This window comes from Drosophila hydei, unplaced genomic scaffold (assembly GCF_003285905.1).
Source record: "Drosophila hydei strain 15085-1641.00,03,60 unplaced genomic scaffold, DhydRS2 tig00008125-arrow-arrow-pilon, whole genome shotgun sequence".
NCBI lineage: Eukaryota > Metazoa > Arthropoda > Insecta > Diptera > Drosophilidae > Drosophila > Drosophila hydei.
In genome coordinates, this window is record NW_022045835.1 from 172,444 (window position 1) to 187,562 (window position 15,119).

Below are 15,119 nucleotides of genomic sequence, written 5' to 3' on the forward strand. Positions count from 1 at the left end.
CCTTAAAAATCTAACCTCAATTAGATGCCAATTGGAACTCTAATTGGAACAGTTAAAATATATATCGCAAATGTAGTTGGTTTCATATTTTCCTTTAGTTTACTTAACTATAAAATTATATTCTAATTGATATCTTCTGCTCTGCCTATAGACGAAATCCCATTCCAGTCCAATTGGAATTAGCAATAAAAAACAGCTATTACTTTCTATATTTTGCAGTGAAAATTTATTTTTATTTTTCATTAAGCTCCTCAGTTTTCATTCGTTAGGCGCACGTTTCCACTTCCGGATTACAAGTTGGTGGCTGTGGTATAGGTGGTTGGGCAGGTGGTGGGATACGTCCATACCAATAATTATACCAGTTCCACAGATACCATGGATTGATACCGGGATAGGGAAAGGGAGGAGGAAAAGGGGGACCGGGAGGGATACCGGGACCAGGATTGGTACCGGGACCAGGATTGGTACCGGGACCAGGATTGGTACCGGGACCAGGATTGGTACCGGGACCCGGATTGGTACCGGGACCAGGATTGGTACCGGGACCCGGATTGGTACCGGGATTATTTCCATTATTTCCTGATCTGACCACTACAATACAGTTGACAATTGGACGATCCCTATCCTTGTCACTATGGCCTCCGCCGTTACCTCCACCATGACCTCCGTCATGATCTCCGCCATGATCTCCGCCATGACCTCCGCCATGACCTCCGCCATGACCTCCGCCATGACCTCCGCCATGACCTCCGCCATGACCTCCGCCATGACCTCCGCCATGACCTCCGCCATGACCTCCGCCATGACCTCCGCCATGACCTCCGCCATGGCCATCGTGATCACCATCATTGAGAATGCCGCCTAAATTCCAGGAGGCATGTCGTCCGTGATAGTCGTCCGTGTCCTTTGGGGAGACAACGCACAAGGGATAGCCCTTGGAGGAGGAGCCCTTGTTATCGGTCTCAAGGAAAAACGAGGGAATATAGCTGCTGGCCAAGTCGCTGAGCGAGCTGCGCAGCAGTCGTGACTCCGACACCTGCGGCTGGCCTCTGGTCAGCTTCAACAGCTCATTATATTGCCGCTGCGTAACCTCGTGAATGCGCAGCAGCTGCGAGCGGGCTGTAAAGATGTCAAATCAGAAGATCAGGCGCATCCTGCGACTGGGCTCCGCTGAGGACTCACCTGCGTCGGCTGCGACTGCGCATAGCGCTATGAGCGCTACAAATGGCAAAAGCTTCATCTCTGGCCGATCTCGAGGGCCGTGATCGAATAACTAGCAGCAGCCAGTAGCCACACCTTTATAAAGATTCGTGTGGCATTCTCATTTAAATTACTGCGCCTCAACACAAATATTAATAGGAACACTATTTAAGTCAGTTTTCATTTCTTTTTTGGCATAATTTACTCGTTGACCCTGTTCTGAGAGGAATTCGCCCATAATTGAGTCTGCGGTTCGTCCGAAATTAGTAGCGATTATATTTTAATAAGATAACTGTTTATTTCTTAACTAGTTTTGGGCGGGCAGAGAAATTCGATTTCCAATTTTGTGAGCTCCGAATGACAAAAGAAAAGTTTAATATGAGCAAATGGCTAATTGTGCTTAAAAGGAAGAACTCAGAGACAGCAGCTCAATGGGCTCTTCCTAGACTGGTTTACAAAAGCAACCATAGCATAAGCATACTAATTGGGCGTTAGGGAATTTTTTTAATTTTATTCTGGATATTTTCTATATTTAATGATCATTTAAAGTTTTTATTTGAAAATGCTGAGTGGAGCTTGCTCTGTAGATGAGCTGTGGAAGTGGTTCAACATTGGCAAAAGTTAATAGATCAATACAGATGAGGCCTCAAATGCTAAGCTTGTAAATAATAGCTTCTAAGCCTGACTTTGTAGTCTATACTCACTTCAAGTGGTCTCCATCAATTAGGATTAATTGTTTATGCTTAGAGTATTGTCTGAGTCTGATACTTAAAGAAAGGTTTACTGTTGTCTGAGACTTCATTATGAACTTAAAATGATAAAATAAAAGCTTAGCTATAAATCAAGAATTCTTAGATTTTTTATTTTATTCATTTAGATTTTTATATTAAATCATAAATAGATTGGCTCTTAAAACTTCTATAATTTGACCAAAGCTTGCTTCTATGGCAAGTCCCAAGGGTTTCTCAAATTCAACCCAAGCAAATACCAAACACATCAGATTTATGTTTGTTCAACTCTAACAGCAATAAAGCAGCATGAAGCTGTCTTAATCAGCAGCAATCTGCCATTAAGTTATTTAGGCCATGCCTTTAGCTGCTTACCTTACCTTACCTTACCTTACATGAAATATACCCAACTCACAAAGTCAAACAAGATTTCTAGTTTTGTACATTTGTTATTTAAATACAGTTTATATTTTAGTCATAATAATCTTCTTCGTTGGACTCCACATACACCGCCTGAGCATACTCTGCTTCGTCCTCATCATCGTCGTCGGCGTCGTCTTCGTCTTTGTCTGCGTTCTCGGCTTGTTCATAGTAGGGATAGGGATTATAGTAGGGGCTCTGGCCGTAATATTGCGGCGAATATGGATAAGGCTGTTGCCCATAAGCCGGTGGAGCAGCATACGGCGGCTGCTGGCCGTAGGGCGCATAGGGATTGTATTGGCTGTAAGGAGTCTGAGTGTAGCCGCCATAGGGATAGGCACCGCCGTAGGGACTGCCATATGGTGCTGGTGGTGGTGGTGGTAGTGGTGGTGGTGGTGGCGGCAGTGGTGGTCCATATTGACGCGCAGCACTCGAGGCGAGTGACGAGCGCGTGCCTTGCCTGGATTTTTTGGATTTGCTGCGCTTCTTGGTTGCCTGTGGCGCAGTTACAGCGGCCGAGCTTGGTTCCAGCTGCTGCTCCAGCTGTTCCGTCTCAGGTGCCGCTGGCTGCTTAGCCATTAGCTCAGCTGCTTGCGGCTCGGAGTTGACTTGTGGCGTCAGCTGCACTGGCTGCACTGGCTGCACTGGCTGCGCTGCGCTGTTTGCAGTATACCAATAGGGCGCAAAGTCTGGATTGCTAGAGCTGAGCGACTCCAAAGCAGGATCTCGCTTGAGCACCACGATGCAGTTGATTACCGAATCTTCATCGCTTGCTGATTTGCCTTCCAGGTCACGCGGTTTTGTTTGATCCACCTCAGCATCGTCGACACTGCGCTTCATGACGCACAAGGGCTGCCCGTCGATGTCGATCTTCGTTTGCTCCGCACGAGTTGCCGTGAAGCCCATGATGCGCAGCAGGGAATGCCAGCCGGAGCCGAGAGTGTTGCGCACTGCGGTGAATCCGGCGCTGGTTAGACGCGCCTCGGATATAACATTCTTGCCCTCGGTGAGCTTTAGCAGACTTTCGTACTGCTCCTCGTTGATGGGATAAACGCGCACCAGCTGCTCCTCCTTCTCTTTCGATGGTGCTGCAAATGTAAATTCAGTTTCAGTTCGTTTTCGCCGAGATTCGACTGATTTGTTTACGCACCCGCCTCGCAGCAGCTCAATACCAACAAGAGCAGGCCGAAACAACGAAGCCACGCTGGATGCATTGTCTGTCGTCAAATCAAAGAAACTGAGACGCTCAATGCCCGGCGCTGGTCTTATTTATACATTCGTCTAGCCTAAAGCAAACGGTAAACATTTGCCAAATATTGCAATTACTATGGATTATGGAATGGAATCGTTCAACCCATGCTGCCAAAAGCCCATTTCAATAAATTATTTCCAGCTGGCACACATTCGTCGCGCGGCAGAGTCAACGAACGCATGCAAATCTGTGGGAGTGGAACTGGTTCTTGAACTATTTTCAAGCCACTAATATCAATAGCCACTAATAACGACTGCTTTAGTTGCTTGCCTTAGTCGTGCTCAGCATCTTTGGGCGTTAGTCATTCGTGTCTTTGTTGTTGTTGTTGTTGCTTCTATCAAGTCAATTTGACGTCTTCGTTTTGGCATAAATAACTGTACTCTTTAAGTTATGCGCTTGTTTTAATGGGGCATATTTATGCGTATTTTATACCCCTTAATCTGGCCGCTGACATGTTTTAGTTTATAGTGAAAACTTGTTACGTATTCATAGAAGCTGGGAAGATCGTTTAGCTTCATCACTCCCAAGTGAATGCTCTGTGCTAAAACTGAGAAATAAATTCCTCAAGTTTTAATATTTTTAGATAAAGGCAATGCTATGAAACCCTGCTGTTTGCTCTACTCAATCATCTCAATCTATCGATCAGTTGTTCTAGTTTGACAGCCTTTCTCTGCGAACATTTTATCAATCTCTCAATGAACAATAATTACTTACCATTATCCAGGGTATTTGAACTTCAGCCCTAGAGATTGCACCGTATGATTGAGTAAATTTAATATATCTTAAAGGCCTCATCACTTAGGTGGAGTACACCTAACCAGTAATCAGCATTCAGTAACTTCACTCATCGTCAATCGTTCTGCATTTTATATACAATTAGATAGAATCTAACTATTTCTTTTACCTTGGCTTTCAGTCTTATTCCACTTACAGCTGTATAATCTCAAGCAGTATATATCTCTCTCTCTCGTGTTTTTTGTTTTTACTTCTCTACCTCTGTCTCTTTATCCATGTTTTTCTTAACATATTTAACTCTCTCTATTTCTGTCCCTCTCTCTCGTCTTCTCTATCTCTATCTCTACATCTGTGTTTCTTTTCCTTTCTTTCTTTTTGTCTCTTTAATCACGTATTTTTCTTTTTTCTCTTTCTCAGACAATCTATCAATTTCTCTCCCTCTCTCTCTCTCTGACTTTGTCTCCGTTTTCCCATCTTTCTATTTGTCTCTTTTGTTATGTCCTCTCGTTTTCTCTAAATATATCTTTCTCTCTCATTCTCTTCATATATGTCTCGCTCTCTATGTGTTGTTCCATCTCTCTCTGTCTCTATCATTATTACAATTTATTGCAATCTCTAGACCTCCCTCCATCTATCTCTGTCCGCTTTTTATTATTCACTCTCTACTGCTCTTTGCTCTTATTATTCATCAGTCGCCCCATTACAGGGTATTTTCAGTGCAATACTCCCACAGCTACGTCTTCTCATTCGCTATGATTTGCGATTTCTAATCAGATTAAGAGAAGAATCCATCTAATCATGTTGTGCCAACGCCCAGTTCGCAGATTTGCATAAATAAACCCAACTTCGATTTTCAAATAAAAGACATTGTTATTTTTTTTTTATTAATTTTTCTAACCCATAATTAAGTTTAATCTTATTTCGTTTAAATCTCTTGCAGTGTGTGTGTGTGTTTATGAGTGTGTATGTGTGTTCATCCATATATATATAGCTATGTATATATATTTATATATATATATATATATATACCTATGCATAAATACTTAGTTATAATGTCGTCTTTTGACTTCGAATGAACTCTAAAGTGTTTTGCTCTTATAGTTAACACACATCAAGTGACACATTTGTTGTGCAAGCGTGTGTGTGTGTGTGTGTGGGAGTGTATGTGTCGCTTATTAACCTGTATGTGTTATGTATACATATATAAATATTAGTTATCGTCTTTTCGATTAATGCAAATCAAATTTATTTACAAAAAGTTTTTCAATTATTTATTTTTTTTCTGCTGAATGCTGCTCGTTCAGGTTATAAAGAAGAGTATATTGGTTTTGTGCTATTGAAGCTTGACCTGAAATTTAAAATGTGTAAATAAACTCATCTGGCAAATTTGTCAGATTTATTGAATAAATTTACTTGGGCCTGTGATAGAGACTTGTGCATAAAGACCTCCTAGATCGCAGCTACATCATTTACTCTTCTGCATCTTCTTCTGAAGGCAAGAGCTGAGCTGCTTTAGGCATTGATGCGTTGAAGCGAGAAAGCTTCTGCCATCCACAGGGAAAACTTCTGCTAATCAAGTTCCACTTGCTTCAAGAGCTACAATTCAATAATTTGAGATTGAAGAGAAAACTTCAGGCATCTTTCACTTCCTTTGAGGGCCACACTCATTCGTCCTCGGATCACTTTGACAACAAACTGAAAATGAACTTTTTCTGCTAACTGCTGAACGAGCATTGGGCAGTCGATAGCAGCCAAGTGCAAAGTTTTTGCTACTTTATTTTTTTTATGGCTTAATCTAAGTTCACACATTTACACACACACACACGCACACACACTTGGAGTTCTGTATGTGTTTATGAAATTTATCTAAACTTTTTTCTATTTGTTGTTGTTGTTGCAGCTGCATTTATCTGTTGCACTTTCTATTTGCTCTTGGCATCTGTTTTTTTTCTTCTTTTTCTTTTGTGTATTCAAATGGTGTTTTATCATAATTGTTATTGATTTTTGTTGTTGTTGCATGGTTAATTATTTATATATATTTTATGTCTATATTTATGTATGTATATATATTTATATGTATGTCTGTTGCGTGTTGTGTACAAATTAAACAGTTTACAAACATTTAAATTGCATTTTGCATTTAGGTTTTTATTTTATTTAAGAGTTAATTAAAACTACAGTCGCTACTAATGAATTTATTTACAGTGCCTGCTGTTGGTTTATTTCTCTTCTCTTTTTTTTGCATTTCGATTTCCGCTTAAGCACATTATTAATTCGCATTTGCCATATGCTCTTATGTCAGCCAAAACTAATTAGTTAGCACGTAAAACAAGTATATATATATATGTATATATATATATATATATATATATATATATATATATCTGCATATATCCTGTTTATTTATTTTTCGCTTTTTATATACTTTTTGTATGTACAAACTTCATTAGCTTAATTTGTTTGCTTGTGACTTTTCGTACCCTGGAACCCATTGGGTATGGGAGTTGAAATGTAGGTGACAGGCTGAAGAATTCATGTGGAACAGAGACTCTAGATATAGATCCTTCTAATGGATGCTCAGGTATAGTTTATTTTCATGTAATCGATAACTTTCCCTTCGATTACAAAATTAACTACAAATTTTTCTCCGTTTGTTTTTCTCAAAAGAACTGCAGAGTGAACTAGAGAAGTTGTAAATAAATTCTTATTTTGAAACATGAAACTCATTAAAAAATTAAATAGAAATTTTTGCCTGTCTGTGAAGAGCTAGAAAGCGTTAGAGAGATCTTCAAAATCCTTCTAAGTCTTTCTATAAAATTCTTTTCCTTTCAAAATGTTGTCAAACTTTAGCCATTTGAACACACCTCAAGTCCCCTTTAGGTTCTAGAACCATCACACTTTCCATATATTCTATTCTTCGAAACTTATGCAAAAAGTTGAAACGAGCACCATTTCTTGTTTGATCCAAGCTGTTTAAATCATACACAAATTGTCTGCACAGGCTGCAGGGTAGCTCCCGAGTAGCTGCCTCTTACTCGATGTTGTCTATCATTCAAGCACCCTTTCTTTATTGAATTCTGTAGTTTTCTCTTTGAAGTTTTACTGATAAGCATATGAAATACCCTTACAATAAACATTTCATAAGAAGAGACAGAATCTCTTAATACATTTCAATGCCTTATTCAATATATCTTTAGCTCCTGTAAGAGTATTTAAAATTCGGTCTGCCGAATACATTTTGCGCTTCAACTGACTTTATATCGAATGAAAACATATATAAATCGCTCTATATATATATCTAAATGGCATTTATTTACAGCAAATATTCGATTTGTATGCTTAGTAATTACAATAGAGTACACAGTGAGCTACAGAAGTATGCATACGGTGAGCGGGCTAGAAAAATGACTGAGAGTTGATAGCTGCACAGTTTTGATTTGATTGACTGATTGAGTGATTGGAGAGAACAATTTGTATTTGAGTATGAAGCATATTTATAGCCTAGTTAGTCTTATTTCATAATGAGAAAATTTCTGTTTTAACTTGAACTCTTTGCTATTGAAGTGGGCGTGTGTGTTAAGGAGACAAATGCAGAAGTAGATCACAAAAGTACATGAAAATTAGTTGATTTGTGAATGACAGCTTGACTTGCAAAGCTTTAGCCAAAGGAAGCTCAAAGAAAGAGCTGCTTAAAAAAAAATAAATTAGAGCACAGCTTGAACTAGTTGTGAATTAGAAAGCCTTAAGAAAAAGCCACTTGCATGAAACATGAATTTAGAAAGCGCAGCTTGAATTTCTTGTGAATCACAAGTCTTGACAAAAATCAGTTTAAGCTAATTGTGAATTACAAAGCTTAAGAGAACAACAACTGGAACAAGTTGCGAATTACAACTCTAAACTGTTTTCAATTTCATGATCAACTGCGCATTTGTTCAACTACATTTTGCTTAAACAATAATTAAGTATTATTTATATATATATATAGCATATTATGTATATGTTCATGCACTGTTTATTGGATCATATACATATATATTTCGTATATAATATATTCTGTATGCTTTATGCTTGGCTTAACTTACCCAAAAATCGAGAGCTTAGAGCTAAAGATGTTTTATTTTTCTTATTGGTTTTTGGTTTTTCTTTGTTGTTTATTCACTAAGTGCATTTATCTTAGATACGAAATCAATGCTTGCTTGAATTTAACTAAATCTCGTTATTAACTCAATTAACATCATGATCATGATCATCATCATCACCTGGAACTCAGTGGGCCAGTGGAAAGCGGTCATTCCTTCATCTCAGTCCACTGCGCCGGGTGCTGCTGCGGGGGCGGGCTGTCAGAGTTGCTGTTGCTGCTGTGGCTGCAGCTGCAACTGTTGCTGTTGCTGTTGCTGTTGCCGTCGCTGTCTGTGACAATTGTTTGGTTGGCAGCAAGAAAAGCGCAGCCATTGTCTCAGCAGGCGCTGCACACACATACCAGTGCTGCAGGCAGCAGGAGACGATGCTCAGCAGCATGCAACAAATGCCGCAGTAGAAACTGTTGCTGTTGCTGCTCGAATTGTGCTGCATGGCCGCCGGGTGTTCGCCTGCGAGAAAATAGAAAAGAAAATAGAGGAATGAGTAAGAAAAGCTTGGCAAATTAGTTGAGAAAATAGTTGTAAATACCCTGGCGAGCTCATTGAGAGTGGGTAGGCGAGGTATTGCTAAAGTATATGTAACATTCAGACGAAGGCATGGCTAAGCTATAGAGTATTTTGAGTGCTTGATTAAGAACAGAATCGATTTGAAACTGAACTATAGCTGAAACTTCAGCTATGTAAGGGTATCTCTTAGTGGTCTTTGCTCTGATTTAGCAAGTATTCAGTGCTTCATAGTTACACAACATGCAGACTAAGGTATCACCCAGTCGTGCAAAACCTTTCTTGTGCTCTTTCAATTCATTAGCTAATTGTTAAAGCAGTCAAAAGCAAGTCAAGCGCATGCGTAAAGGGATGCAATTTGGCTGAGCTGCTTTTTTTGTTGTTGTTGTTGCTCTTATCTGTTGTTGTTGTCAGCTGCTGCTTCCGATTGCCTTTGTTTGGCTGCCAGGTTCAATCGCCTGTAGCGAAATCTCCACTTTTGACTCGTCTCTGCACATCAGCATCATCAACATCAACATCAACAAAAGCTGCACCTGAAAATCTGGGCCAGATAATATCGACGCTTCACTTTGCATGTGCGCATTTCCTGTTTGCCAAACAAGGCAAACACTAAAGCAACAACAACAAACAGCAAACAGTAAACAGCAAACAGCAAACAACAACTTGTTATATGCAGCACTTGAGCACACAAGAGCTGCATCTGAAGTTTTTGTTGTGGCTGCCTTTTCATAGGGTAGCCGGACTTGATTATTGGCATTTCTAGCTGGCAGGCAAATAATTTCCGCACTTCTTTTCAGGCTAAGCTAACGCACATACTGTAAAAGCATGCATGTTGCTATGTCACGACTGCTTGAATACCCTGTACAGAGCTGTGAATGGTGCGTTGCTGAAGATAAAATGTGGCATATGCATTGAAAGTTTGTTACTTAAGATTTGAGGTTTCAATATCAGTGAAGCGGAGGCATACTTCAACTCTAGGATACCCTGTACACAGCTGAAACTTGCATAGCTTTAGGTATTAGTATCTAGGTATGAGTTTATATTTGGTATATATATATAATATATATAAATAAAGAAGGCGTGAGTTGGCTGCCAAATCGCTGAACTCAACTAAAACTTGAATGAAAAGTTGTATCCAGAGTACCAACTGATACATGCCCTGTATTCAGTTGAAATAAATGTAAAAACTGAGCTGTTAACATAGAAGACAATGTCTAAATTCATAGCCAGAAATTTTTTTCTTTAATTGCTGTTTTTATTTGCAATCTGTCTTATACTAGACAATAATAACAGTATATAAAAAATGATCTCTGTTTTATGTACCGATTGCCCCCTAAAATCATGGAACATTCAGATTTATAGATAAAATATTCAAATTATATATATGTATATAAATATTGAAAATTCAGGCCTTCATTCTATAATCTGTTATAGGTAATATACATCTGAAGTTCTTGGCTGTAGGAATTGATATCAAGTAAAAGTTTGATAGTGCATGAATATAATGTTTGCTATATATTAAATAAATATGTAGACTAATGAAACAATCTATAAGTAAAAACCATATATACATACATCATATAATGTAATAAGAGTATTTATTTCCTTTTGAAGTTTTTCGAGTCGTGCAACAAAAAAGTTGCACTTACTTAGCAAAGAGTTGAAAAAATCAAACAAATGTACACTTTTTACTACTTGCACGGCAGAGTATGGAAACACAAACACCGAACAGTGTATGTACGCCCTCAGCCACGCCCACACACACACAGACATAGAGAGTGCACTTGGCATTCAGTGCAGTTGAAATGCTCAAATTGCAATGCGCGCTGCTAACAGGCAACTTCCTGTCATAAACATGCAAAACTGTCAGGCGCACACACATGAAACACACAACACACCCGCACACACACACACACACATATATATATGTACTCACCAATAATTACGTGCACATAGACGCTGGAGGTTTTTGCGACGGTTGGCACACAGGTGTAGTTGCCGGTGTCGCCGGGCATGGCTCGCTTGATTTTTAATCTGAGAAGCGCAGAGGGAGGCGCAAAGAGAAAAGAGTGGAGTAAAGTTAGTTGAAAGTGAATGGCAATGCCTGCAAATGAATAACATAGTCAGCAATGAGTCGAGAGTTTTGGGCTAGGGCCAGGGGAGTCAGTCTTTGGGCGCACACTAACATCAAATAAAAGCCAAGCGTTATGTGGCAGCTACATTAAAAACTTTTTGCTACTTTATGCTGAAGTCACAGTTCGGGCTAAGGGATTCGCTGTGGATTAGAAAAGAGATAGGGATTGGGATTGACGCCCGCCCGGCCCCCACTCGGTTAGCGGCATCTGCATTTTATGGTTGCCCGTGTCGTTCGTTAACGGCATAAATGCACAATGAGCACATGTAGCCCGGAGGCATACTTGCTACCAACTACTGTAACTCTCTGACTCTAACTGCGACAGCAACTTTAACTGTAACTGTAACTGTAACGGTGACTGTGACAGTGCGACTGCATGACGGCAAAAACTAAGGCAAATTAAAAATCACACACGGCTAACTGCGAACAATTGTGCTGTCATATACCTGACTCTATTTGGAGACTAGAAAATACTCTCCTTTATGCAGGCATACGCAAGTCATTAACTAATTGCTATTCTAACTATTTACTTAATGTATTGGAAGAGCTTGTCGACATTAAATGGGAGAAATATGATACAATAAAATATATTTATTTTAAAGAAACTAGAGAGAGGAAGTAAAACAGAATTCAAAATTAAATAAAGTTAATATGCACAATTATAATAATAATTAAAACGATAATGATTATAATAATTATTAATTATTAATTATTAATTATTTTTAATTAATATGAATAAGAAAGTGACAATGACAATGACAATGACAATGACAATGACAATGACAATGACAATGACAATGACAATGACAATGACAATGACAATGACAATGACAATGACAATGACAATGACAATGACAATGACAATGACAATGACAATGACAATGACAATGACAATGACAATGACAATGACAATGACAATGACAATGACAATGACAATGACAATGACAATGACAATGACAATGACAATGACAATGACAATGACAATGACAATGACAATGACAATGACAATGACAATGACAATGACAATGACAATGACAATGACAATGACAATGACAATGACAATGACAATGACAATGACAATGACAATGACAATGACAATGACAATGACAATGACAATGACAATGACAATGACAATGACAATGACAATGACAATGACAATGACAATGACAATGACAATGACAATGACAATGACAATGACAATGACAATGACAATGACAATGACAATGACAATGACAATGACAATGACAATGACAATGACAATGACAATGACAATGACAATGACAATGACAATGACAATGACAATGACAATGACAATGACAATGACAATGACAATGACAATGACAATGACAATGACATGACAATGACAATGACAATGACAATGACAATGACAATGACAATGACAATGACAATGACAATGACAATGACAATGACAATGACAATGACAATGACAATGACAATGACAATGACAATGACAATGACAATGACAATGACAATGACAATGACAATGACAATGACAATGACAATGACAATGACAATGACAATGACAATGACAATGACAATGACAATGACAATGACAATGACAATGACAATGACAATGACAATGACAATGACAATGACAATGACAATGACAATGACAATGACAATGACAATGACAATGACAATGACAATGACAATGACAATGACAATGACAATGACAATGACAATGACAATGACAATGACAATGACAATGACGATGACAATGACAATGACAATGACAATGACAATGACAATGACAATGACAATGACAATGACAATGACAATGACAATGTCAATGACAATGACAATGAAAATGACAATGACAATGACAAATTTAACTAATAAAATCTTTAATTTGCTTTTATTTAAAATTTAAAAAATTTATTAAAATTAAAACATCAAAATTAATATCTGTAATTATTTAATATAGAGCATTTATTGCTTAGAGAATTCCATGAATCTTTGTTGCCGCCCAGTTTGCTTACTATTTGCCCTGCTCAGTCCAGGAATGTCTCTCATTGCTTTAACTGCTTGTGCCGCCCCGCCCAAAGAGTCTCAAGTACCTTCAGCAGTTTACATTGTGTGAGGCCTCTTCAACTTAATTAAGTGTGAGGCATTCGAATGCAAATAACTGAAATAGATGTTTGCATGGGTATTATTTGAGGATGCCCTCAGTCGCACATACCTGGAAGTCAAGCCATCCGACCAATCATCCTCGACGAGTATGCGTGCCATGGAGCTGTCGATTTCGTTCTCGTTCTTGCCATCGAGCATTTCGCTGCCTGCGATAGGTAGCGATGGAGATGATGGGCGGCAGATGAAGATGTAAGAATAAAGCACAAGGAATGTGAATGTCAGTTGCAAATTGAATTGTTTAAATTGCGAGACGCACGCAAAGGATGGAGGGAGCGAATGATATTACGCATACGCACCTTTGTACCAGAATATGTTGCCCAGCTCGTGTGGTCCCTGCATTATTTTGCAGGTTAAATTAATGTCGCTGCCCGTTTTTACCATCAGATCGCTGGGTCCGTAGATTTCCGCTTTGAGCTCTGCTTAACAATGCCAAAGAGTGTGAACAGAAGCAGAGGAGAAGCACAAAAACAGAACAAAAAGTCACTTAAGTTGCCAGAAAACATACAAACGCACATACATATATGTATATACGAACAAAGCGCTGTTTTTGTAATGATAATAATAATAATAATAATAATAATGTTAATGATAATGCCCCGACTGACTGACTGACTGCCTGCTCGACTGCTCGACTGCCTGCTTGCCTGCCTGCTTGCTACTTTATTACACAGACGCGTGTCTCTATTATGCTGGCGATAAGCTTTTGTTATGCCATATAAAAGCCAACAGAACGCGCTTACACTTACACACACGCACACCCTCATAGTTACACACAATGCGCGCATTCATACGCCCCGTGGTACCTGCAAACACATTGCGACTTGTCTCTTGTCTCTCCCTGGAATTGTCTAAAAAACCTCGAATCAAAGTGTCAACTGTGAAGTGCCTTTTGTTGTTTATAGCACGCAACTGTCGAAGACTTTCAATTGGGCAAAAAAATGAAAATGGAAAATGAAAAATCGAAAATTGGAAAATTGCTGCGGACAGTGAGCCAAATGCGATTTTTTCAGCTTATGACTGAGCGCTGCTGCTGCTGCTGCTGCTACTGCTGCAACGATTCCTGACAGTTGACGTAATGGAATATGTCCTGAGTGCCGCTTCTCGCTTTACTTCTTGATGTTTTCTTTCCTTTTTTATTATTTTGCTGCCTCATTGCCACTAATGCAAACGCTTAGCGTTGCATGCAGCGGAAAGTGGCACACATGTGTGCCTGCTCGCCATGCCTCGTCATGCTAACAACAGCGGCAACTACATGTGTTTGTATGCTCCACTTTCAACAACAGCAGTTGCACACTCGCACACACACACACACATACACTCTTGTAATTTTACAGCTCGGGTTTTTGCGCCTTGCATCTAAAGAACCGCAAAGCCTGGCGTAAATAAATTGCTGCCAACGTCTGCAACTGCAGCAACAGCAACAGCAACAGCAACTGTAACGGCTTTGTACACACTGATACTTTGCACTCCCTTCCCTTATTGTACCCTGTAGAAATGGCAAATGGTGGAGCAGGCTATAAGGGCAGTGTGTGTAACAGACACAAGAGCAACTGCAGGCAACAACTGCAGTCAATTTAGAGTTGTTTGACTGTCTAGAGTCTAGATGATAGCTCTTGATAGCTCTGAGCAGCGCTGCCTAGAGTCTAGCTGAGTCATGAAAGCTCTGAGCAGCACAACATGCCATCAATTTAAGTCATTGATAATATATTCTTCGTGTTTTAAGCTTTGTCTAAACATATTCTTTATATTGTTTCAGAATAAGAGTCGTATGTATTAACACACTTTCTCGTTATATATCAACCATTAACTCTCATTTGTAAGACCAGCACGAAGACACATTTATAACAGGGTAGCTT

At 39.2% G+C, this 15,119-nt stretch overlaps 3 protein-coding genes across 3 annotated transcripts in view; all 3 read right to left on the minus strand.

Moving 5' to 3' along the window:
* Window positions 1-265: 265 nt before the first annotated feature.
* Window positions 266-1,240, minus strand: LOC111602133 (cold and drought-regulated protein CORA). Its single transcript, XM_030225206.1, is given in 1 exon segment — window positions 266-1,240. A coding segment is annotated over 1 exon segment (975 nt).
* A 512-nt stretch (window positions 1,241-1,752) lies between these two features.
* Window positions 1,753-3,562, minus strand: LOC111602134 (leucine-rich repeat extensin-like protein 1). Its single transcript, XM_023319083.2, has 3 exons — window positions 3,499-3,562; window positions 2,611-3,436; window positions 1,753-1,792 (listed from the first exon to the last, which is right to left on the minus strand). The coding sequence occupies exons 1-3, from the start codon at window positions 3,560-3,562 to the stop codon at window positions 1,753-1,755; spliced, it is 930 nt and encodes a 309-aa protein (XP_023174851.2).
* Window positions 3,563-8,721: 5,159 nt separating this feature from the next.
* Window positions 8,722-15,119, minus strand: part of LOC111602135 (zwei Ig domain protein zig-8) — a gene marked incomplete at its 3' end in the record, with an annotated part of 37,343 nt that continues 30,945 nt past the window's right edge. Inside the window, exons 5-8 of the mRNA XM_030225207.1 lie at window positions 13,560-13,679; window positions 13,313-13,409; window positions 10,915-11,012; window positions 8,722-8,924 (exon numbers count right to left, since the gene is read on the minus strand). Of these exons, the coding sequence (XP_030081067.1) occupies window positions 8,722-8,924; window positions 10,915-11,012; window positions 13,313-13,409; window positions 13,560-13,679 (518 nt within the window). The remainder of the gene's footprint in view (window positions 8,925-10,914; window positions 11,013-13,312; window positions 13,410-13,559; window positions 13,680-15,119) is intronic.